At 47.4% G+C, this 22,844-nt stretch overlaps 1 protein-coding gene across 4 annotated transcripts; it reads left to right on the forward strand.

The window, feature by feature from the left end:
• The first annotated feature begins 433 nt into the window (after positions 1–433).
• Positions 434–21,925, forward strand: Rnf122 (ring finger protein 122). Of its 4 annotated transcripts, none has more exons than NM_001368375.1 (6): positions 434–779; positions 7,038–7,194; positions 13,459–13,504; positions 13,773–13,814; positions 16,859–16,941; positions 17,186–21,925. In NM_001368375.1, the coding sequence occupies exons 1-6, from the start codon at positions 755–757 to the stop codon at positions 17,298–17,300; spliced, it is 468 nt and encodes a 155-aa protein (NP_001355304.1). In that variant the 5' UTR covers positions 434–754; the 3' UTR covers positions 17,301–21,925. The 4 variants fall into 4 exon arrangements, with proteins under 4 accessions (NP_001355304.1, NP_780345.1, NP_001355302.1 ...); NM_175136.3 differs by having other exon boundaries at positions 16,862–16,941; NM_001368373.1 differs by lacking the exon at positions 434–779 and adding an exon at positions 3,660–3,782.
• Positions 21,926–22,844: the final 919 nt, after the last annotated feature.

Below are 22,844 nucleotides of genomic sequence, written 5' to 3' on the forward strand. Positions count from 1 at the left end.
TGCGCTAGCTGCCACGCATAACCAGGTCTAAAGGCGAAGGACAAGTGGAACCAACTCCCAGGACTGCCTTCTACAGAGCTATAGAAATTCGAGACAGACACGGATCTGTAGGCGGAAAACAAAAGTGGCACTAATCCTCGTGTCATTCCACCACCATAGCCCTCCCCGCCCGGGTCCTAGGAGGCGGCGATCTTCGCCCCCTGCAGGCGTCGCCTCTCACGCCGTTCTGCAGGCTAGGGACTCCCCAGGTCTGGCTAGGAGGCGGGGTAGGAATCTACCCAGAAAAAAGCTCCCCTGTCCAGAGGGTAAACTGGCTTGTAAATAATACCCCAGGGCAGGAGAAAGGCTCCCATTGGCCGGAGGGCAGGTGACGAAAAGGGGGCGGGCTCCCGGGAGGGAGCAGTCCTAGGGAGGGGGGTGTGAGCCGTGCGGTGTCAGTTTTCGGAATCCCAGCGCGCACTGCTCAGCGCAGTGGGACCCAAGCCCGGCTTCGTGTCCTGGCTACTGCCTTCTCGGCCGGGCATCCCGGCTCTCTCGGCTGCCCTCCCGGCCCGGGCCCTCGGTAGGGCTTCGCTCCGAAAAGACTTTGCTTCCTCCTCTGCCCTCTTTGTTGCTCTGCAAACCGGCCTCTCTGTAACCCTTGACTCCACTCCTCCGGGAGTTGCATCTCCATCCCGGCGGTCTCAGTGCACAGCCCCTCCAGCTCCAACACCTTGCCTCGGTTTGCTCCCGGAAGCCGACCTTGACTTCATTGATGCACCCATTCCAGTGGTGTAACGGTGAGTCCCTGGACCGGTGGGAGAACAGGGACCGCGCAGGTTCAGGTCCTGAGCCGAGTTTCCCGGTGTCTGGGACGGCCCAGAAGGCGTCCTGGCGCCCTGCTGGGCTCTGCACAGCGCGCAGTTAGAAAGATCCCATTCACTTTGTTGGGAATAAAGGGGGTCTGGAAGCGAGTGGAGGGCCAGGGGCGTGTGAGCCGAGTCTTCCCGGCCTTTGTATGGCGGTCCATCTCTTCTACCCCTTCGCCTGCCTTTGTGCGCTCTCAAACTCTGTTCTTTGTTGTGGTGGTTGGAGAATTAAATCCGCGCTCGGGCTAGGATCTCCTAGAGGGAGCTCAAGTTCCGGTTCTGAAACTTTGCAGGCTATTTTAAATATGTATACAGTGCAGCGTGCGGGACAAGGCGCGGGGTGACTTTCTTTTTCTTTGTTGGTTTTCACTGGCTCCTAGGGGCCAGACGCTGGATTAAAAGAGCGTCGCTTTACTGAATAGATAAAGCCTTGCAGAAAGAAAGCTGGGCCCCCAGCTCAGGGCTGGCCTGGCAAAAGCTTTGCTTTCTGGCAATAAGGCCAGACCCTGGGGTCTGCTTTCAGCCTAGGTGGTGACGGTACCTTCCAGCACAGCCAGCCACCCACCACCAACCGCTTCCCACACCCCACCGCGTGATGATGCTAAATTAGTTCATCTGAGGCTTTGGGGCAGCTCAGGTGTTACAGGTTAGAAAGCGGGTCTGGATTTCCTGTCTAGGCTACCTGTTGGATCTTTCTGAGCCAAGTCTTCGATGTTAATACCACCCACCCTTCCCCCAGAAGTACCCAAAATCTTGATCACTTTTTCTAGGCAAGTTGGCGAGGTGGAAAGAAGCTAACTTTTTTTTTTTTAAGTTTTTTGGTATGGCAGTCTGGTTGCTTGTGAAAAATCCATTCTTAAGTAGACTTCTGCATGATCTTGGACTAATTATTTCAAGAGTCTTTTGTTTTAAAGCAGGGTTTGGGCCGCATGTGTATGAGTAGCCCCCATCCCCCCTCCTTCCTCCTTTTGCTGGTCGGATCTAATTTCCTGAAAATGAACCAAGCTGTGTGTGATAGGCTGGTAATGGAGAGGAGGGGCGGGAATGGGGGGTTGAGGCCTGACGGTGTATCCCAGCATCTGGGAAAGATTCCCTTTGGCTGGAAAGAAGCAGTTCCCAGATCCGCTGGTCTTGGCCAGCCCCGCTCTGACGTCATTCCAGCTTGCAGACTGCCAGCTGAGATGAGACATTCTGGTGTCAGGTCGGAAGACAATGGACCTGGGATTTAGCTAGAGCTAAGCTGTCAGTAACCCGGACCTTTCTGGGCAGCATCCTTTGAAAGAGTTTTATTTTGCCCCACCCCCGCGGTGTTGGAACGCAGAGCTTGCTCCTATTAAACATATTCGATCGATCACTGACCTGCTCAGCACCCTTTATCTTGCACTTATTAAAGTGACTGGCAGATCCTGTGTTATGACTCCAGAGGGGATGGAACCCCACTTTTGCTCCCTTGAAGGACGTCTAGAGACCTCATATCCTAGGATGAGCATTCTTTGATTTCCGATTGACAATACAATCTCATAAAGTCCAACATTTCTAGAAGTCTAGCATGTCACAAGAGAAAATTTCACACCATTAAACTTGGCTTCGTGACTGGGTGTGGTGGTGCACGCCTTTAATTCCAGCACTTGGGAGGCAGAGGCAGGCGAATTTCTGAGCTCCAGGCCAGAACTCACTCTACAGAGTGAGTTCCAGGACAGCCAGGGCTACACAGAGAAACCCTGCCTCAAAAAACCAAAAAAAAAAAAAAAAAAAAAAAAAAAAAAAAAAAAAAAAAAACTTCATGCACAAAATATTTAGAATGTGTAAAGTTCTCTTCAGGCTGCATGAATGAGGTGTACATGAAACAGGATGAATTTCATGTTTAGACTTGAGCTGTATCCTGGAGACACATCACCCTATATACAAATACTCTGAAGTTAAAATAATAATAACATCCGAATCAATTCTGTACTTGAGAGTATAGAATGAAAGGTAATCACACTGCAACAGAAACAGATCTCTTGCTTAGTTTTATGGACAGGTTTCCATTGTCACCCACAATGCCCTTAAGAAAGCTCAGAATGCTGAGAATGGGAGGCATAAGCTACTATGATGTCAGCCTTTGTGTGACACAACTTTTCATGGGAAAATGCAATGGCTATTCACCTCAGACAGGAATCCCACTAGAAATGACTCAGAGAGCTGTATCATCAAGGCCTGCTCCAGCATGGGTGACAGCTCACAAAAGCTGGGCAACCCACAGCTGGGAAGCACTGCACAGCCTGCAGGCAGCTCAGCAGGTTGAAGAGTGCACTTTCTGGAAGCCTCAGTTGGTCTAACTCTCTTCCAGGCACCTCGTTTTTTTTTTTCTACTTCTAGGCAGCTGGTCTGGTCTTTGCAGCTCAACTTCCTTCCCGAGAGCAGATTCTCAGTTTTCGTTGCTTGCTTTGGTTGTGAGGGGCCTAGTGAATCTGGTGAGTTTCAGGGACTTCCTGAAGCCCTTTGTGTTGTTTGTTTACTTTTTTGTTTAAGGCGCTTCCTGCAGAATGAGATCTTAAGCTCAGAGGAAATTGTTACACAACACAGACTTGAACATTTACTCTTGAAGCTGCTTCCTTAAATATTCCATAGAAAACTAAATTCACTGATCCAGCCTTAGGGCCCCCAGGGAAAGCATTTTAGAAGACTGGTGATAAACTAGGACCAAAATACCTAACAGGGTACAAGCATATACCCTCCACAAGAATAGCTGCTGCCACAGTCCTGTCTTCACAGAGTAGAAATATGTGGTTCTTTAGGACCCAGTAGATACCAGGGTCCTGCTTATGTAAGGTACACAGAAGAGCCATGGCAAATGTGGGGAGGATGTTGGCCCTCTTTCAGCATCAGATTTTTCTATGGCAGGACGAAGGAGGCTCCTGGCAGTAGAAGAAGGTCCTGTTGGTCCTGAAGGTACACTTTTCTGGAAGAGCATTTCTGAGAGAGACCCTTTGCTGGTACAGGGTGAAGGATGCTCTGGCAGGTCTTTGTACCTTTGTAGGAAGTTGCTTTTCAAAAGGCCCACAGACTAAATCCACAAGTGGGAGTCGGTGATGCGAGTGGTACTCTTTCTAACCCTCCTCCTTCGGTGGAAGCCAGAAGGAGAACCTATTGAGGGCAGCAACATCTAGCAGCTAATTGCTTCTTTAATTTCCCCTAATTGAGAATTCCTTCAGAACAAGAAACTCTTTCACTTTCTGTTTTCCCCCACATGGTCTGGGTCAATGTATGAAGCCGACCCACAACAATACCTGTTGGCTGACTGGTGATTTATTAGCTGAGAGCAGTTTCTGGGCACTTTTCCCAAACATCAGTCACCCTACTTTGAGAAGTAGGAGCTTCTGCCAAGGAGGCTAGGTTGTTTTGAGAAAGCGGGGTGGTATTTGTTGACTATGTAGACAGACCAAACATTAGCTCAGGGCCCTGCGAGGGGTTCCAAGCTGGTATCCTCAGGCCTAGAATACATGTCCACCTTGGCTCTTTCTTGGCTCTCAGAATTATAGACTCATCTCTGTTATCTCATCGAAGGCTGCTAGTGACGGCGTTTGAGTCTCTTTCCTGCACCCCTTTCTTCCTCTGTGCTCCTTTATCCTTCATGTCAACCATGGTGCTTGTCATATAATCAATGCAGAGTGCAACATGAGGCAAATGAAGTTGGTACTAGCAACAATAACAGAAAATATTCTGGGCAAAACCGTGGCAACCCCCAGCCCAGACCAAGACGAGACTTCAGAAAGGGAGGGATTCTAGGCAGAGAAGGTTATGTAGACAAAAACTGTGGAGACAAGGACATAGTTGAGTCACATACTAAGACTTGCCCAGCTGGAGAAAGCTCACGGGATATTGCAGGGTGGCAGGGTGCATGTTCATGGAGACTTGAAACCAGACAGGAGTTTGGAAATTACATGGTAAGTGGAGTTGGGGAAATGCCAGACGTGTAGGATAATTAGAGAAACTAGAAACAGTGATGACGTCAGTAAGACTGGAGTAGGTAGTGTGTGTGTAAAACAAGGATGTGGCTGTAGGATGGGCATGGTCCTAGATTTTGGTTGAAGGCTTAGGTCATCAACTGATATAAGGGACACAGAGGAATGACACATATACCATGTGGGACACTTAGTTTTGTCCTCACTGTGACTGGATCAGAATCATACATGACTTAGAACAATTTAGCTCAAGCTTTTGTTTTTGAGGTTTCCATCTCTCGGGCAGGAGAAATGGAGCTTTATAGTCCATGGGGTCAAAGAAGCAGAGGAAAGAGGGGTCAACATCTAAGCCTGCTGCGGGGAAACTTCCAGTCCAAACCGCCACGCAGTGTCCCATGGATTGCAGTCTTTGTAGCTGGTCTACTGTAACTGTAGAGCTGTGGTGGCACTCAGTTGTGGTAATTACCAGGTAGAATCCTGGCTCCTCACCAAAAGGCTAGGAAAGAGCCCAACCCCTGTGTTCTAGCAGGTCTTGGGAAAACGGTAAGGCTGAGAGTGCTGAATGTGGTCAGAACCTAGGAGCTTGGTCAAGGAATCTCTCTATGCCCTTGGCTCTATTTTCTTTTCTTTTTTTTCTTTTTTAAACAGATTTATTTGTTATATGTAAGTACACTGTAGCTGTCTTCAGACACTCCAGAAGAGGGAGTCAGATCACATTACGGATGGTTGTGAGCCACCATGTGGTTGCTGGGATTTGAACTGAGGACCTTCAGAAGAGCAGTCGGGTGCTCTTACCCACTGAGCCATCTCACCAGCCCCCTCTATTTTCTTTCCAACTGTGTCTTAGCTGTCTGGGAGTCTTTGGGTTTTGGGTGGAGGGGGACTGCGCAGGGCTATCACAGCATAACTCAATGCTTCTCTTTGGGCCAGCCTCCTGAGTGGACACGTCCTAGATAACTGGGATTATAATGTTGTGTTATCGTGCCCAGCTAGGAAAAGCCGTTCCTTTTTCTGAGCATTTCCTTTGGTTTACTGCCCAGGCAGCCTGAGCATGCACCCACCTTGACACCAAGCATGGGCAAGGGAAGATGATTGCCACACGGGTAGGCAAAAGAGAAGGAAAGCAGCTAGCGGCCAGCCAGTGCCGCCAAGCTTCAGTGTGCGCGGGAATCTCCAAGCATCTTCTTAAACAATGAATCTGGCTCATTTTAGTGTGGTCTAGACCCAAGACTGCACGTTTCTGACAAGCTCTTAGGGGATTTACTCAATGGCAGGGACCTTGAAGCAGTGGGTAGAAAGGTGACCACTCCAGGAAGCCCGAGATTCCCTGACACCACTCCCCATCTCTACCTTCTGGAATGCTGGCCTGGACTTGTAGTGAACAATTTCTATTCTGGTTCTGGCACAGCTTGTCCTCTGGAACAGGTGGTTAGTAGTGACAGATGACCTTTGCAATTGCTCTCTACAGTGTTGTGAAGTCTATTTTTTTATTATTATATGTAAGTACACTGTAGCTGTCTTCAGACACACCAGAAGAGGGTGTTAGGTCTCATTACAGGTGGTTGTGGTTGCTGGGATATGAACTAAGGACCTTCAGAAGAGCAGTCAGGGCTCTTAACCGCTGAGCTCTCTCTCCGACCTGAAGCCTATTTCGTTGTTTTGTTTTGTTTTGTTTTTGTTTTTGTTTTTTCAAGACAGGGTTTCTCTGTGTAGCCCTGGCTTTCCTGGAACTCACTTTGTAGACCAGGCTGGCCTCAAACTCAGAAATCTGCCTGCCTCTGCCTCCCGAGTGCTGGGCTTAAAGGCGTGTGCCACCACGCCCACTCTGAAGCCTATTTCTTAAATCATCGTTTCTATTCCTCTTTTGCTAGTTTTCCTGGGATGAGATGAGTTCTTGGGAGCAATACCTTCCTGAAGATCACATAGCTGCCCTTCCCCTAAATTCTTTGTTTTCCAGGATGGAGTTTCTCTGTGTGGCCCTGGCTGTCATACTTTCAAGAGATCCACCTCCTTCTGCCTCCCGAGTGCTGGGATTAAAGGCGTGTGCCAACTACCACCTGGCTTCTAAATTCTTAATCCATTTAACTAGTTTGCCTAGCAGTCCATTTGATAGGTTTCTTCGGGACCAGGTAGCTTGTAGGTAGTGCCGGGCTATAAGCCTGACAGTCGGGCTAACCCAGTGTGCTGTGGGCCTCGGCGGTTAAGTGTCTAACTTTAGTTTTGCTTACCTCTTGCTTTGCAGGGTGTTTCTGTGGCCTGGGACTGGTTAGTACCAACAAGTCCTGCTCAATGCCACCGATCAGTTTCCAAGACCTTCCCCTCAATATCTACATGGTCATCTTCGGCACAGGCATCTTCGTCTTCATGCTTAGCCTCATCTTCTGCTGCTACTTCATCAGGTTGGTTGCTTGCTGCTTGGTCTGGGGAGCGGGGGGGGGGGGGGGGGGGGAGGAGGCGCAGGGAAGGAAGGGGGTTCAAGGAAACTAGGGCATAAAGGATATTGAGCAAGGTGACCCCTTACCCCCATTAGCGTCAACAGCCCCACACACACTGGAGCCTTGTGCTGGAGCCTCTGATTCGAGGATATAGCTCAGCCCTCCACATCTTTGGACCCCTGAGGTCTTGTTTTCTATTTATAGCAACCTATCAAGTTATCCCCAGCACATATAAGGTCACCACTGGTTGGCCTGCGTCCCACCTCTTCTTGGCCAATTATTCTAAAGTTGTCTAGAATGACTGTTGGCTGAGCGATAAAGCGAGTACACCTTCCCTTCCCTGTGCTTCCATCCCACTTGCCTCCTTCCCATTCACAGTTAGGGAGACGTAGGTAGACATCCGTTCGTTCTTTTGCCCTGGTGTGAATTTGCCAAGGTGCAAAGACTTGAGCTTGGCAGGGCTAGTTAGGCTCTGGGGACTATGTCTCCTTAAGGTGAAGGAGGATGTAGGAGTTTACGGCTGTTCTCTACTAAAAAGCTGGGGAGATGGTTCAGTGGTTATTGGTGCCTATCTCAGGAGTGGAATTTGGATACCAGAACCCTTGTTAGTGCTGGGTGGGCGTGGCGGCTGGAGGGAATTCCAGCCCTGGAAGGTCAAGCTATCTGGCTGATTGATATCTGAGATAAGCTGGCTAGACTAGCAGATCAGTGAGCTCTGAGTTCAAGAGAAAAAAAGCTGCCTCGGTGAATAAGGTAGAGAGCCACCGAGGAAGACTGTCAATAGCCATCCCCTAGGTACAAACGCACTTGTGTGCTTATACACATAGGGACATGAATGCATATGTATCATGTATACATTCACACTTGGAGGGGAAAGTATTGGATGTGCGTGACGCTTAGAGCAGAGTTCTAGTGGGACGTTCTGTTGGTGCTGATAGTTCTCTGTCCCATGGGTCTGCCCTGGACACAAGAGAAGAGTGTATGATATCTCTGGCCAGGAGAACAAGTTAATAATCCATGGAGTCTTTCCATTTGGGGGTTTTGGTTTTTTGTTTATAAGTCAGCGTCTCTCTAGGTAGCCCTGGTTATCCTGGAATTTATGTAGACCAGGCTGGCCTTGACTTTGCAGAGATCCACCTGTCTCTGCCTTCCAGGTGCTGGGATTAAAGGCGGCGTGTACCACTGCCCCCTGACTGGGGCCTAGTCAAATCAGTTTAGAAAATGGAGGAAAGGAATCTTGATATCTTAAGAACTGCCAGCTGGCGGATGGCTTCTGCCGGGAGTCAGGTACTTGGATGTACATGGGAAAAGCATTGGTCCCACAGCCAAGAGCTGGGGCTGGGGCTGGCTCTTCAGAAGCTTCCTGGACAGGTCTTTCTTTCTTTCTTTCTTTTTTTAAGATTTATTTATTATTATATCTAAGTGCACTGTAGCTGCCTTCAGACACACCAGAAGAGGGTGTCAGATCTCATTACAGATGATTGTGAGCTGCCTTGTGGTTGCTGGGATTTGAACTCAGGACTTTCGGAAGAGCAGTCAGTGCTCGTAACTGCTGAGCCATCTCTCCTGCCCACCCAAACAGGTCTTTAAAGCTTGGATTTCTCCACCTAAGTGTGCAGAGAAGATAGTGTTTTTTCCCCTCTGATATAAGTAGTGTGAAATACACATTTAACTAGTAAGTGGGAACAAATGTTCTGTTTTATAATCCCTATAATTTCCTCCCGCTAAACTCTTCTTATTCACTGATCTTTTCCCTCTGACCCTTTATCATCAAACAATTAACTCAGTTCTCCTGAAGGGCAAAGATATGCAGGTTCAGATATCGCAGACTTACTTAGGATATGGTTGGAAATTTATAAAACTAACTGTATCTCTCTATTTGGTTTCTCTCTATATGCAAACGCACGCGAACACCCACCCACACACCAAAGACAATGAGCAAAGTGAGTGTTAGATGCTAACACTGACCAACAAGTAGATGCTTGAGGTCCGTTTCTTAGTTTGCCACTAGTAGGCATGACTAGGTTTGGGGCTAGCCCTGGCTAAGGGCTTTCTTGTGCCTCCTAGTGTGGTAAACTATCTAGCTCACTTCATTCAGTGACCAACCTCCCTATGTAAGGGTTATCAAACTGCCTAAATGAAGACAGGGCCAGACAGTCAAGGACTTGCTCAAAGTCATACTGACCAGGAGGTGCTGAGATAGGATAATCTGACAGCTCTGCCTTTCATGTGACCGCCATGGCCACTCCCTGTCAGTAGGGTATCAGCGACAGGAGACGGGCTGTGGCTGTGACTGACTGGTTTTGTTTTGGTTGTAGCAGGAGAACCGAAAAGAGTAGCAATCACGTGATGCTACAAGCTGCCCCCACTGTGGTGTGCCACAGTGCCATCTGTCCTTTCTGCAGTATTCTGCTCTCTTTACCTCACCCCGTGTCCCTTAGCCTGGGCAGAGCAGGCTGCCCCCTGGGTCTCACACTTCCAAAGGTGTTCACTGGTATGTGGTGTACGTGTCTATATATAGAAGGGCACAGGCACACCAGCCACTTCCTCTACTCGCTTCTCAGTTTCCACCTCAGCCAAAATAGGCCCACGACCTGCCACTCCTGACCTGATGAGCTCATGAGCCAAGGACGCCTCCGCTGCCAGCTGCCCCCTGCTTCTCCTCTTTTCCCCTCAGAGCTAACCTCTTCTTAAACAGGATGGAGGGGCCCCGGTGGAATACAAATAGACAGGAAAGGAACAATTATTTTCAGGAGCTGGCTGCATTGTTTGTTCTCAAAGGGAAAAGAGGGAAGGGAGAGCCTGCTGGCAGTGGCTTGCGATGGTCTCATTGAAATCGTGATTATTTTTAGTGGCTTTACTCAGCCAACAGCTGAGAGAGCCACCTGTCCGGAGTTCTTGGCTCTCCCATCCCCAGCTGGGACAGCCCGGAGGAGTCTGCTCTTTTGTCATTTTCTTTGCAACCCTTCGACGATTCCACCCCCCACCCCCAATCTCACAATCTAATCCTTCCTGAGCTGAAATACTCATGCAGGCTAACGAAGGAGCTGTGAGGGTTCTGGATCCTTCTTTTAAAGGGAACCTGGCATATACAATAGGTGAGAGGGCATCTGGCAATAGGGCCCAGTGGTCATAAAGCAGAGTTTGCACAGCGCAAGTGTATCAATATTGTTGGGGAAGGCAATTGAACCTTTAAAAAAATGTGTGGCATTCTCCCATTTAAACTTCTACCTCCAGACAGGCTGGAATGTAGCTCAGTGACCCGGGAGCTTGTCTAGTAAGCATTCAACCCTTAGCCTTAGAGGGCTGGACCAGAATGAGCTCAGAAGTGCAGATCAACTGGGGTTACAGCTGAGCGCGTAGCATGCACGGAGTTCTCAGAATCCTGGCATCTCAGAGGTTGCAGGTCAGAGTCGTCCTTGACAACAGAGCCAGTTTGAGGCTAGCCTCATAAATAAATAGGAAAAAAAAAAAAAAGAGGGCTGGAGAGATGGCTCAGCAGTTAAGGGCACTGACTCTTCTTCCAAAGGTTGTGAGTTCAAATCCCCAAAACCAGGTGGTGGTTCACAACCACCTGTAATGCGATCTGACACCCTCTTCTGGTGTGTTTGAAGACAGCGACAGTGTACTCATATATAATACATAAATAAATCTTTAAAAAAAAAAGGAAGAGAAAACGAAACGTTTCTTTTTCTAGAGGAAAACCACACACAGGCAAATGGTACTTTAGATACACCCTTCCCTGCTCATGTCCTTTGAAAGCTGAGAAAAAGATACTTGTATAAAACCCGTTTCAGGACTAGAGAGCACTGCACACTAAGGACGGGGCAGTTGGGAATGTCTGGGTCATCCAGTGTACAGGAAGAAAGCACACGCAGAGCGAAGGGGAGGGGACCACGGCAGTGCTACCCTGGCAGGTGTCCACCTGGCTGGGACTTTCCCAGCGGCTCCTGGAACAGTCACCCTTGCCAGACCACGTGACTTCCTGTCAGGAAGGATGGAGGAGATGGATAGCCAGATCTTCCCTGTCCTGACCCACCTCTGAGGCCTGGTTGTACCCTCTGCTTCATCTTCATTCTGGGAGGAACCTAGGCACTGAATTGAGGTGTTCTCTGTTTGTAACTGAGGCCAGCAACCCTTCTCATTACAGTCACCTAGCCGATCTATTGAGCCACCTTATCCAGTTCTAAAGGCTGTAATGAGCAGCACATAAATTGATATGCTGATGTCATTTTTTAATTTTTTTAATTTTTTTTTTTTTTTGAGACAGGGTTTCTCTGTGGAGACCTGGCTGTCCTGGAACTCACTCTGTAGACCAGGCTGGCCTCGAAATCAGAAATCCACCTGCCTCTGCCTTCCAAGTACTGCCACCACTACTGGGCCTTTTTTTTTTTTTTAATTATTATTAGTAGTATTATAGATAAGTACACTGTTGCTGTCTTCAGACACACCAGAAGAGGGCGTCAGATCTCATTGTGGGTGGTTGTGAGCCACCATGTGGTTGCTGGGATTTGAACTCAGGACCTTCGAAAGAGCAGTCAGTGCTCTTACCCGCTGAGCCATCTCACCAGTCCTCTCAATTTTTTTTTCAAGATTTTTTGTGGTAATGGGGATAAAACCCATGGTTTCATGCAAGGGAAGTAAGTACTCTGTCACTGAGATACACCCTAACCCTAAAGTGTCAGGTCATGAAATACAAGTTTTTGTATTATGGAATTTAAAAAAAAAAAAAAAAAACCTTCTGTTTTTACTCAATGAAGAATAAAAGCAGTCTTTAGTCTATCTACCCTGTAACTACAGGTCGTGGACATTCAGACCATGTTAGAAACTGCTGGGTGTGCAGTTCAGTGGTGGGGCATGCATGCAGGAAGTTTAATAGTTCCTTTTATCATATTTGTTTTGATTTGTGGTTTTGGAGGGTTTCCTCCATGATCACTTCCATCTCAAGAGCAGAAAGTCATGGTGGCTGGAGCTTGTGACATCAGCTATTCATCATTTCTTACTGGACAAGAGACAGGAGAGAAAAAAAACTGGGCACAGGGCAAGAGCTCTTTCTACAACCTTCCATAATGAATCCATTGAGAGACCAGGTCAAAACTCTCCTGTTGACATTGGGTCTGGAAATGCCATCACAGCCATACCCTGGGGTATTCTTTACTTACCTAGCATTTCTTTATCAAATTGACTTGATCATTATAGCATGCTTGGGGGGCTGGGGTTAGCTCCTAGCATTTTAAACAACAGAAAGGTGAAAGAAAGTTCTGTGTCTGTATATTAGAGGCATCTATATCTACCTGCTGCTGTGCACACGCCTGCGATCCCACAATCCTTCACGAAAGGTCATGGATCTGAAGTCAGATCGGGCTACATAGCAAGCTCAAAAAGCTACGGGTAGAATTCATAATAAAGATTTCCCTCACAGATGTAAGATGACACAGAATCTGCGTATAATTATGGTTCTAGCCATCTGCACAGTAGGCCACTCACGGTCAAAAGCTCGATAAAGCATGCAGTGTATCTCAAGGTCAATTAAGATCTCAGGACTCCAGTGTAATCCATCTAATTAGGAGGTGGGGGTGGGTAGATCATGTTCTATGGTAAAGAGGGCAAGCTCTATAAGTAACATAGACTTGACTTTTAACCCAAGAATTACACACACGCGCGCACACGCGCACACACACACACCATAAGGTTTGTAAAGTTTGGGCAGATTGCTTAACCTCTTTGGGGTTCATTTTTTCTCATCTATAAAATGGAAAGTTTCTCCCTCCTGGAGTTGTTTGGATTCAGCAAGACAATGTCAGTCTCCAAGGAACACATAACATGGCCTGGATGGACTATTTATTATGCCAGTGCTGTGAGTAGCAACAAGCCGTGTTTTGGCTGTGGTGAGTGATTTTGTGCAGGCAGCAGCCTAACTCCGTCTGCACACAGGAAGCATACTGTTGACTGCGTTGTTTAGATACCTGGAGGAAAGCAGATAAACCATTTAGGATGCCCTGCCAGAGAATGGCCCATAATATAGCTGACATCTAGTCATAGATACTTAATCCTTACCAACTCTGGGTGGCCTGCATACTGCTGAGCGGTGCCCCGTTGATATCTATGAAACAAGTGCCCTTCTCACCTCCAGAAAAATGTCCAAGCAGTCAGCGGACTCCACATACTGTCATTGTCCCATTTACCTAAAGCACCATGTTAATCTGCCTTCTTTCTTTCTCTACCTAGCAAACTCCGGAACCAGGCTCAGAGCGAGCGATACGGCTACAAGGAGGTGACGTAGCATCTCTTTATCCTCCTTCACTGTTTGCCCTGGTAAGGGAGCATAAGCCCAAGCTCCCATAGTCTGTATTCCCTAGGCTCCTGGGCATCCCAGAGGCCTACCACTCCTGTTAGTGTCCCCAGGTTGGGTTTGCCATTCGCTTTCAGGCAGAGGTGGGTGGGGAGGGGGCAGTGGGAGAGAGACGCACATGCATCGTTGGCTGATCCTCCCTGGCCTCTGGTTAGTACCTTTACACATCAACTGCCTCTTTGCTCCACAGGTGGTGCTTAAAGGTGATGCTAAGAAGTTACAGCTCTATGGGGTAAGTGTCTTGGGATAATGTTTGGAAGGCTACTGCTTAGAGCATCTTTCCTCAGCTCTTCATTCGGACCTTTTCCAAACTCTTGTAGTCCCGGCTTTCTGAGAACCTATGTCCAAACATTGAAGGAACTCACCCCAGCGGGTAATGGGTTTTGTCTACAGAGTCGGATCAGGCAGAAAACAAAGGGAGCACAGAAGGGTCCAGGGAAGTGGGAACAGGAATCTGTTAAGAGTGTGGATGGCTTTATGCCACAGACAGTGTGCTGTGCAGAATCTGCAACTCGTCATCACAAGAATGCTATGTAGAATCTGTAAGAGCATCACAGGCTCTATGCCATGGGCAATCTGCTGTATTGACTCTTGGGGGGCAGGAGGGGGGCTACGGGTTTTATACCATAGACAGTGTGCTGTTAACTTCCCCTCTATTTGGTCTGGTCTGTGACTAAGGGAAAGGAAGTCTATTTACTCATGTATATCACATTGTCCTAACACACCAGTGACTTGTATCCCTTGTGATTCTAGCTTGCCTCTCCCCTCCATCCCCCCGCCCTCAAGAAGGCCAGTTCCATAGGATCTCAACTTTGTTCTTTTCATTTTAACTAAAATATAATTATTATCATTCCTCCTCCCCCTTTTTCCCTCCACTCCCGCTTTTAGTGGGCCTTGTCTTAGGGTAATTGCTGCGATAAAACACCATGATCAAAAAGTAAGCTGGGGAGGAAAGGGCTTATTCAGCTAATATACACTTCCACATTGCTCACTGCTCATCACTGAAGGGAGTCCGGACAGGAACTCAAACAAGGCAGGAACCTAGAGGCCGGAGCTGATACAGAGGCAACGGAGGGGTGCCGCTTACTGGCTTGCTCCCCATGCTTGCTCTGCCTTCTCTCTTCTCTCTTCTCTCTCTTTCTCTCTTTCTTATCCAGCCTGCTTTCTTACAGAACCCAGGCCCAGGACCACCATCCTAGGGATGGCATCACCCACAATGGGCAGGGCCCTCCCCCATTGATCATTCTTACAGCTGCATCTCTTGAAGGCATTTCTTCAACTGAGGCTCCTTTCTCTCTGACTCTAGATTGTCTAGTTGACACAAAACCAGCTATTAACAGGGCCATTTCCTGATCACTCCCCCTAGCCCTTGAGGTTACCAAACCCATCTCCCAAGGCTTCCATCCACAACCATAGACACTCCTAACCAGAGAGTGAGCTGCTTGTGGCTGTCTGAAAATAAATAGGATTCCAGCATCACCAAATATGAGACTTTGTAGACATAGCCTCATCTTACTCCTCTTTTCATGTTGCTGCTATACCTCAGGTTCTTGGAAACAAAAGCTCAAGACACTCTTACGACACCTTCTGCAGTAGTTCAGCTGAGACCTTGCGGTTTCGTAAATGGGGATGCAAGTCTTGAGTTAATGAATGTAACTGAGTGTGTGTGTGTCTATATATACACATGTGTGTGTGTGTGTATATATATATGTATATGTGTGTGTGTGTGTGTGTGTGTGTGTATATATATCTGTATTAGCTAGGGGTTCTTTAGAGAACTCGAACCTAAAGAATAAATGAATGTGTGTGTGTGTGTGTGTGTGTGTGTGTGTGTGTGTGTGTGTGTGTGACAGAGAGAAAGAGAGAGAGAGAGAGAGAGAGAGACAATATGACAATATGAGAATAATTATTTACAGGCTGTGGTCAAGCTAGTCCAACAATGGCTATCTACCAAAAGAAGGTCCAAGAACCCAGTAGTTGTTCAGTTCAGCTGGTCTTCAGTATATACTGAAATCCCAAAGAAGTAATCTCTAAAGCCAGTGAAAGAGGACTTGTCAGAGAGTGAGTGCAAACAGGCAAAGAGAGCAAGCAAGCATCCTCCTTCCATGTCCTCTGTTAGGCTGCCAGCAGAAGTTGTCGCACAGATCAAATGTGGATCTTGCCACCTCAAAAAAAAAACCTGGATTAAAGATGTAGATTGTCACCTCAAAGATCCAGATGAGAAATGGTTCTTCCTACCTCACACTATTTAAGAAAAATTCATCACAGCAGGGTGGTAGTGGTCATGCTTTTATCTCAGCACTCAGAAGGTAGAGGCAGGTGCATCTCTGAGTTTGAATCCAGCCTGGTCTACAGAGTGAGTTTCAGGACAGCCAGGGATACACAGAGAAACCTGTCTCCAAAATAAAACAAAAACAACAACAAAAGAAAAAAGGAAAATCTCTTGGGTGAGCCCAGTCATTTGGGTTTTAGTAAATTCCAGACAGTCAACTTGACAACAATTGTTGATGAGCATGCTGATTCTCCCATGATGCACTGTTTCCTCACGCTCTCACCATCCCCGTTGGTCCTGGCCTTCAGTTGCTGCCATTTTCTCACAAGCACTTATCTGACAACTCACAATAGGATCAACAATGAACTGGACGTAGTAGCACAAATCTGTAGTCCCAACTCTAGGGAGGTAGAGGCTGGAAAATGAGGAATTCCGGGGGCAGCCTTGGTTATAGAATGAACTTGAGGCTTGCTTGGACTATGTGAGAGTTTGTCCTCCAAAAAAGTAAAACCAGGATCTTGAGCAGAGAGGTCACACTCCCCCTTTGTGAAAGGCCTGTGTCACTGTCGAGCAGTCATCACCGTAAACTCTTTAATGGTTTGGATTGTGGTGCAGGGGATCGAATGTAGACTCTCGCGGATAATGAACACAAGCTCTACCACTGATCCGAATCTCAGCCCGCATTTTCATATTTGGAATAAAACATTTGAAGAATTGTGGCTAGTGCTTCTGGGAGTTGGGTGGGGGAGGGTGCGTGCTATGTGTATAATTTCTTCATTTGGTCGATTTAAGTTTAAGCAGCTACGTTGGCTGCTATCCTGTCAGCACAGTCTTGTAAATATGGCTGAACGGGGTCTGACTGACACAGGAGACTGGGCCGGAGCTTGTTTTCCTCGTCTGAGAACGAGGTGGTGGATGGATATTCAGGATGGGTGTATCAAGATGGCCTCCAGACTCCTAGCTCACAGATCCCCCCCCCACTCCCCCTCTCTCCCTCTCCATAGCAGACCTGTGCAGTTTGCCTGGAAGACTTCAAGGGGAAGGATGAACTAGGCGTGCTTCCATGCCAGCATGCCTTTCACCGCAAGTATGTGGGGGGGTGGGATGGGGTGGGGTGGGTGGTCCTGAGGAGGTATAATTAGGGAGCATCTTCAAGAACCTTCTCATCTTCTCTGCAGTGCTGTTTAACAATGACTGCCTAGGTTCAGCACACCGGAGGGGTTAGCCTGGGGCAGACACAGGGGCACTTTGTTCTCAGAAGCAGCTGGGCTCAGAGACAGCTGGCGCCATCTGGAGTGTCCCCTCGGACATAACAGTCCTCTTGTTCGCAGGTGTCTGGTGAAGTGGCTAGAAGTACGTTGTGTCTGCCCCATGTGCAACAAGCCCATCGCGGGCCCCACGGAGACCTCGCAGAGCATCGGGATCCTGCTGGATGAACTGGTGTAAGCGCTCCTGGCACATGGACCCTGGGAAAGACTGCCGACTTTGGGTACCTGGGTTTCTCTACACAATGAACAAGACTCACACACACCTAAAGGCAAGGATGACAGAGCCGAGCTTCTCCCAGCACCGCAGGACCAGTACCAGACTTGTCCAGTCTCCGCCTCCCAGGGCTTCTCTCCGTTATCCATTTCCAATGGCCTCATCCAGGTAGACTGCTCTATCCTGGCACTGGACTGACCGTCCATCCAGCCATCTCCACCCACCTCATCTTTGCCCTGGGAAGGAGTCCACTGGGTGACTGTGACCATGAACGCCTCCCTTTGGACAACAAGCGACTCTGACCTTGAAAGGCTCTGCCCCACCCATGTCCTTCACTCCTGCCAGAGCTTTCCTTGGGATGGTTTCCAAGGGAAAGGAGAGAAAGATCAAGAAACCAAGACGAAAGGCTCTGTGTGAAGTCAAGGAAAGCAGGGCCCTAAAAAAGGGAAAAATCAATGTTTACATGGGATGCCGGAAACAAAGGCCAGCCTCGCCCTGGCTGACTGCAGGGTGATGGGACCAGCCCTCCCGTTAGGATCTGAGGTGCTATTCATTCTCTCCCTGGCCCTGCTTAATCTCAGAGCCTTCTAGTCATCGTTGGTTTGGAAGAGACCCCTCTCTATAGGAAGGGGTCTAATCCTCAAGCCCATTGTCAGGGGCTTTTTTTTTTTTTCTTTTTGGAAGCAAAACGGGCCTCAGGCTGGGGATGGTTGGGAGGATACCATAGTGCAGATGTCTCCTTCCCCTCTGTAAATAGTATTTTTATACTTCATCTTCACCATCACCATCTCAGGCTTTACACGTGCAGCCCCTCCCCCACCCAGGATGGAGGGGGGGGCTGTGGAGTGTCCCCTTCCTTCCCTGAACAGGGCGGCTGAGAGTGGGAAAAGGTTATGTATTTAAAGAAAATTAAATTTAATAACATGTTTCTCTAATCAAATTTTTGGCTTGTGGTTGTGGCCTGTGCCAGGAGAGGGAACAGAGCTCTTTACCTGCCTTCCCCCAGTCAGACCATACTTGAGGTTTCTAATCCTTAACAAAACCTGAGGGCTGGACATCTATCTCAACAATAGAGTGCTTGGGTAACATGCTCAAGGCCCTGGGCTCAGTTTTTGGAATGGAAAAAAAAAAAAAAAAAGTGGGGAGGGAGGATTAACTTATTGAACACTGGTATAAAATAAGATCTGATGAAGCCAGGATCAATCGTTGGAAGTTTTAGAAACATTGTAAAGTTGATTTCAAGCACAGCATTCACTCAACTGACTTGAATTCTACCTGGTGGTTGATTGTCAGTGATCTGGCGACCTCAGAGGCCCATGTAGCTACCCTGGCACCCCATCTCTTTACTAATCCTGTGTCGCTGACAGTCCCTCCCTGGCACATCCTAGCCTCCTACACACATCTAGAATTCCATGTGGTAGCAACAGGTATGACCCTGCGTGCATCCAGATCCTCCACCCACAGCCTCCAGCTTAGCTTTGCCAGTTTCCCAAGGGGCCTGCTGTCAACAGTGAGTGCGATCAGAATGGGATGGTGTTGGGAACACCTTTCTTAAGCATAAGGTAACTAGACCCTGGTTGGCCCTTGCTTGGGAGCACAAATCGATGCCAGTCAAGCAGGCAGCACGCCTTGGGTGCTGAGCTCAGGAAAGCCATTTGCTGAGCATGGTTTGGATTGATGTCAGCTGTGAAAAAGCTACCCATCATTGAGTACTAGATACCTGGAGTAGGTATAGTGCTGTCTTACTCAGCCATTGTCTTATGCATCTTGGACAACACCAAGGTGTAATTGGGTACCTGACTATGGGCTCTTCTACAGGAAGGTGCCTTTACTCTTTACATTAAGTGACCCCTGCTTGCTATTGTCAACCTTAAGAGAAACAGATCTCTCTCCACTGGGTCACCACTTCCTCTTCTAGCAGTGATAGTCTGGAAGTATTGAGGAATTTTGATGTATTTTCTCAGCCGATTTCAGCCTACCCCTCAGTTCCTGCTGCAGGTGGATTCACTGGTGGAGAAAGTAATCAGGTTGGCTTTGTATCTCCCACCTCATCATCTCTCCTTGCAACTGGGAGGGTTCATCAGTGTTAGCATCCTGATGAAAATGTTAGCACGAAAAAGCTTGTTTCACAGCTTTCAAAACAGTGTTACCAGGTCAAAATGATGTGGGGGCAGGAAATACCTTTTATTCCCCGTGCTTCTATTGAACCTGGGTGGTATATATTACAGAGTACACAGAAGGGAAAATGATACTGGTTAGCTGATCAGCTCAACTGGCAGCCGCTAAGCACAATTAGACACTATGTCCCCAATTCACACAGTCACCTGTGAAGTCTTGTGACTTGGTTAAGCCTTTTTAGAACACCTGCTGCCTGGTTTGGCCACTTGACAGGCAAATCCTGACCTTGGCGAAATGGTGTGAGCACTGTGCTTGGGTGGCAAGCTCACATAATCGAGATCTTTACTCAGCTGTCTTTTCAGCAGCAGCCCGAGTGTATATTGCCAAGACATGATGCTCAATCAGCAGCCCGAGTGTATGCCAAGACATGCTCAGTCTAGGGAGCAGTAATGTGGACATTGACTTTGATTAACCAGACTGTGGGGACCAGAGAGTTCAAACCATTCTGTATGAACTGAGGTGGGAAAGACAGTAGGTTAGAACATAAAGGGAGGAAGTACTGTGTGGAAGCCAGGAACAGGATTGGATAGAGTAAGCACCCTGAACTTTATTTACATAAAACTTAAAAAAAAAAACCCACTATGTTCCATCTGAGAACTAAGCAAATTATTCTCTCCTCTGGGTCCTATATATAGCCACAGGCAGCTACAATAGACCTATAACTATTCAAATTAGCAAAGAATGTATACCTTGAATATATCTGAAAGGGAAAAAGATCAAAGGAAGTTGTGTTGTGACCAGTACATGCCAGCTTCAGCAAAGAAGGGTTTTTGTTCTTTCCCCCCAACAGAAGACATTTTTCTTGCTTCTCTGAATATACTGAATTTAGGATTAGTTTGTTTAAAAAAAAATCGGTGCTCACATAATTAGACACTAAGTGTCAGCTAACTAACACAACCCCAGGCAGTGTGGATCCAAGGTCAGTGTCACTTTCCTTGCCCCACAGTTTTGAAAGCAGATGGTGCTAAAGACTCTCAAAGTACCAGGTGCTGTCAAGCCTGGTGCAGTCTGGGAAGACAAGCCTCATCATAGGCCTGTGAGCTGTACCCTAGCCACTGTTAGGAACAGGGCAGGGTCTTGGAATTTATAGTCTGTGTTTGATTACTTGTTTAATTTGGTGTCTCTTGTGTTTAATTCCACAATGAATGACTTTTTAAAAAAAGATTTATTATTTATATGTATGTATACTGTACCTGTCTTCAGACACACCAGTAGAGGGTGTCAGATGTCATTATGGATGATTGTAAGCCACCATGTGGTTGCTGGGATTTGAACTCAGGACCTTCAGAAGAACAGTCGGTGCTCTTAACCTCGCTGAGCTATATCTCCAGCTCCCAATGAATGACTTAAGTCTTAAATAGAACCACCATTTAAAACTGGGTAAATGAAGTGAGACAGAGCTCCTCTAGGGAAAAATTTGAAATTCAGCGATAGCTTGGGATAATGGTGATAGGTGAATTTAAAAGTGGGCTACCACATTGGGTCACACATGCTTTTAATCCTGACACCTGAGAGGCAGAGGCAAGTGGATCTCTGAATGTGAGGCCAGCTTGGTCTGGTCTACATAGATAGCCAGGGTTATGGGGAGTGGGGGGAGGTGCGGGGAGGGGGAGAAGTCACCCTTCCTCTTGATAGTTCTACTCAACCAGCACTTCCCATGTGTTCACTAGAATTTTTATTCCTTAGTTCTGTCAAGATTGTCCCTTATACATGCCTACCCTCCATTCTATCACATTGCCCGTCTCTTTGAACATCAGAGTAACATCCTGCCAGGTCACTGGAAGCTCAGACTTCTGTTGAAGCCTCATCCACAGGTTCGGAGGGGCAGATGTGATTGAGTTGGAGACAAGAACTGTTATTATACAAATTCATGGGACATGACGCCATTTATCATCCCACTTAATAAGCATTGGATTCCAACTGATCCAATCCAAGAAAATAAAAACCATGCCCATTTCCCTTCTGATGGGAAGACATCAAATGTCACCTTTGTGTTTTGATCCGTTCCTTATGTGACAGCTTAACAAGAAACCATCATGTGCTCTGTAGAGGAATAGCTAGGGGGACATCAGCCAGGAGATATACTGGAAGACACTTTTGATGGCGACTGAGTGTTCTCAGTCACGACCCCCCACAAAGCTCACTTTTCTTCCTCTTTTTTCCTCCAATTTTCTTCATCTATTCCTATTCTCTAACATTACTAAGATGCCATACTATTGAAGAATTTTCCAGATGGGCTGTAGGTACCATGAATGGGGCTCTGAGTTCTAAATGTTCAGTAAATAAGCATTGAGTCTCAAGGGGGTGCTGATATCCTCAAAGACATGAATATCATTTGTGATGTCTGGAACATTAAAGGAACGATGTAGCATAAAGAAGCCAATAAAAACCAGAAGAAATCTCTACTGGAACTCAAGTCCAAAATGCAATAGTTATTATAACATACCAGGGGATCATTTCCTTTACTACTTTCAACATTTAAATCTCTGCTGGGTTATTTTTGACTCAGGTTCTATGTCAACAGAAAGCCAGAGATAGCTTAAAAACTCCCATGGTAGGCTTCTGTGGACAAGAGCCCAGCGTTTGTCTCTAAAGCGCCCTAAACAAACAAACAAAAAATGCAGAGAGCAAGAAACTGAAGGATTGTACTTGGAGGGATAAAGACCAAAGAACAGAGCAAGATACTGGTGGCCTTTAGCCAGCTGCTTTTGCTTAAACCACGCTCGTTTCCTTTCTGAGATAGTAGGCCCACATCTCTTTCACTTTCTCATTGTTGGGACCAGATGCCTGACAAGGCACTTTGCAAAGGATGGATTTGTTCTGCCTCATGGTTTGAGGAGATGCCGTCCATTTTGGGAAGGCATGATGCTGAAAGAGAGTGGCTACCTTAAGGCTGCAGTCAGGAAGTAGAGATGAGACAGGACCGTGCTGTAAAAGCTCACTGCCTCCCAGCTCACTCATCTACCCAGTGAGCCTCCTGCCACCATCTAAAGGTCCTGTAACCTCTACAACCAGCAGTACCAGATGGGGAAAAAGTGTTCAACACATGGACCTGTAGGGGATTTCACTTTGAAACTACAACATGTCCCTTCCAGAAATATTCAGGGACCATTGATCAGTAAGTATCCTTTACTCCATCTTTCTGTGCTTGTTAACCATGGAAGATTTTGGGGGTGCTCCCAAAACCTTGCTAATACCACCAACCTGTCATCTGAGGCCAGGTTGGAAGGTGTGGAGTTGAACAGCATGTCCAAAGCTGAGCACCTCTAGGACTCATAGCTGCCCTGGTCTGGCACCAGCTCTAATTCTCCTGGGAAGTAAAGGCTGGCT

This window comes from Mus musculus, chromosome 8 (genome assembly GCF_000001635.26).
Source record: "Mus musculus strain C57BL/6J chromosome 8, GRCm38.p6 C57BL/6J".
Lineage (NCBI taxonomy): Eukaryota > Metazoa > Chordata > Mammalia > Rodentia > Muridae > Mus > Mus musculus.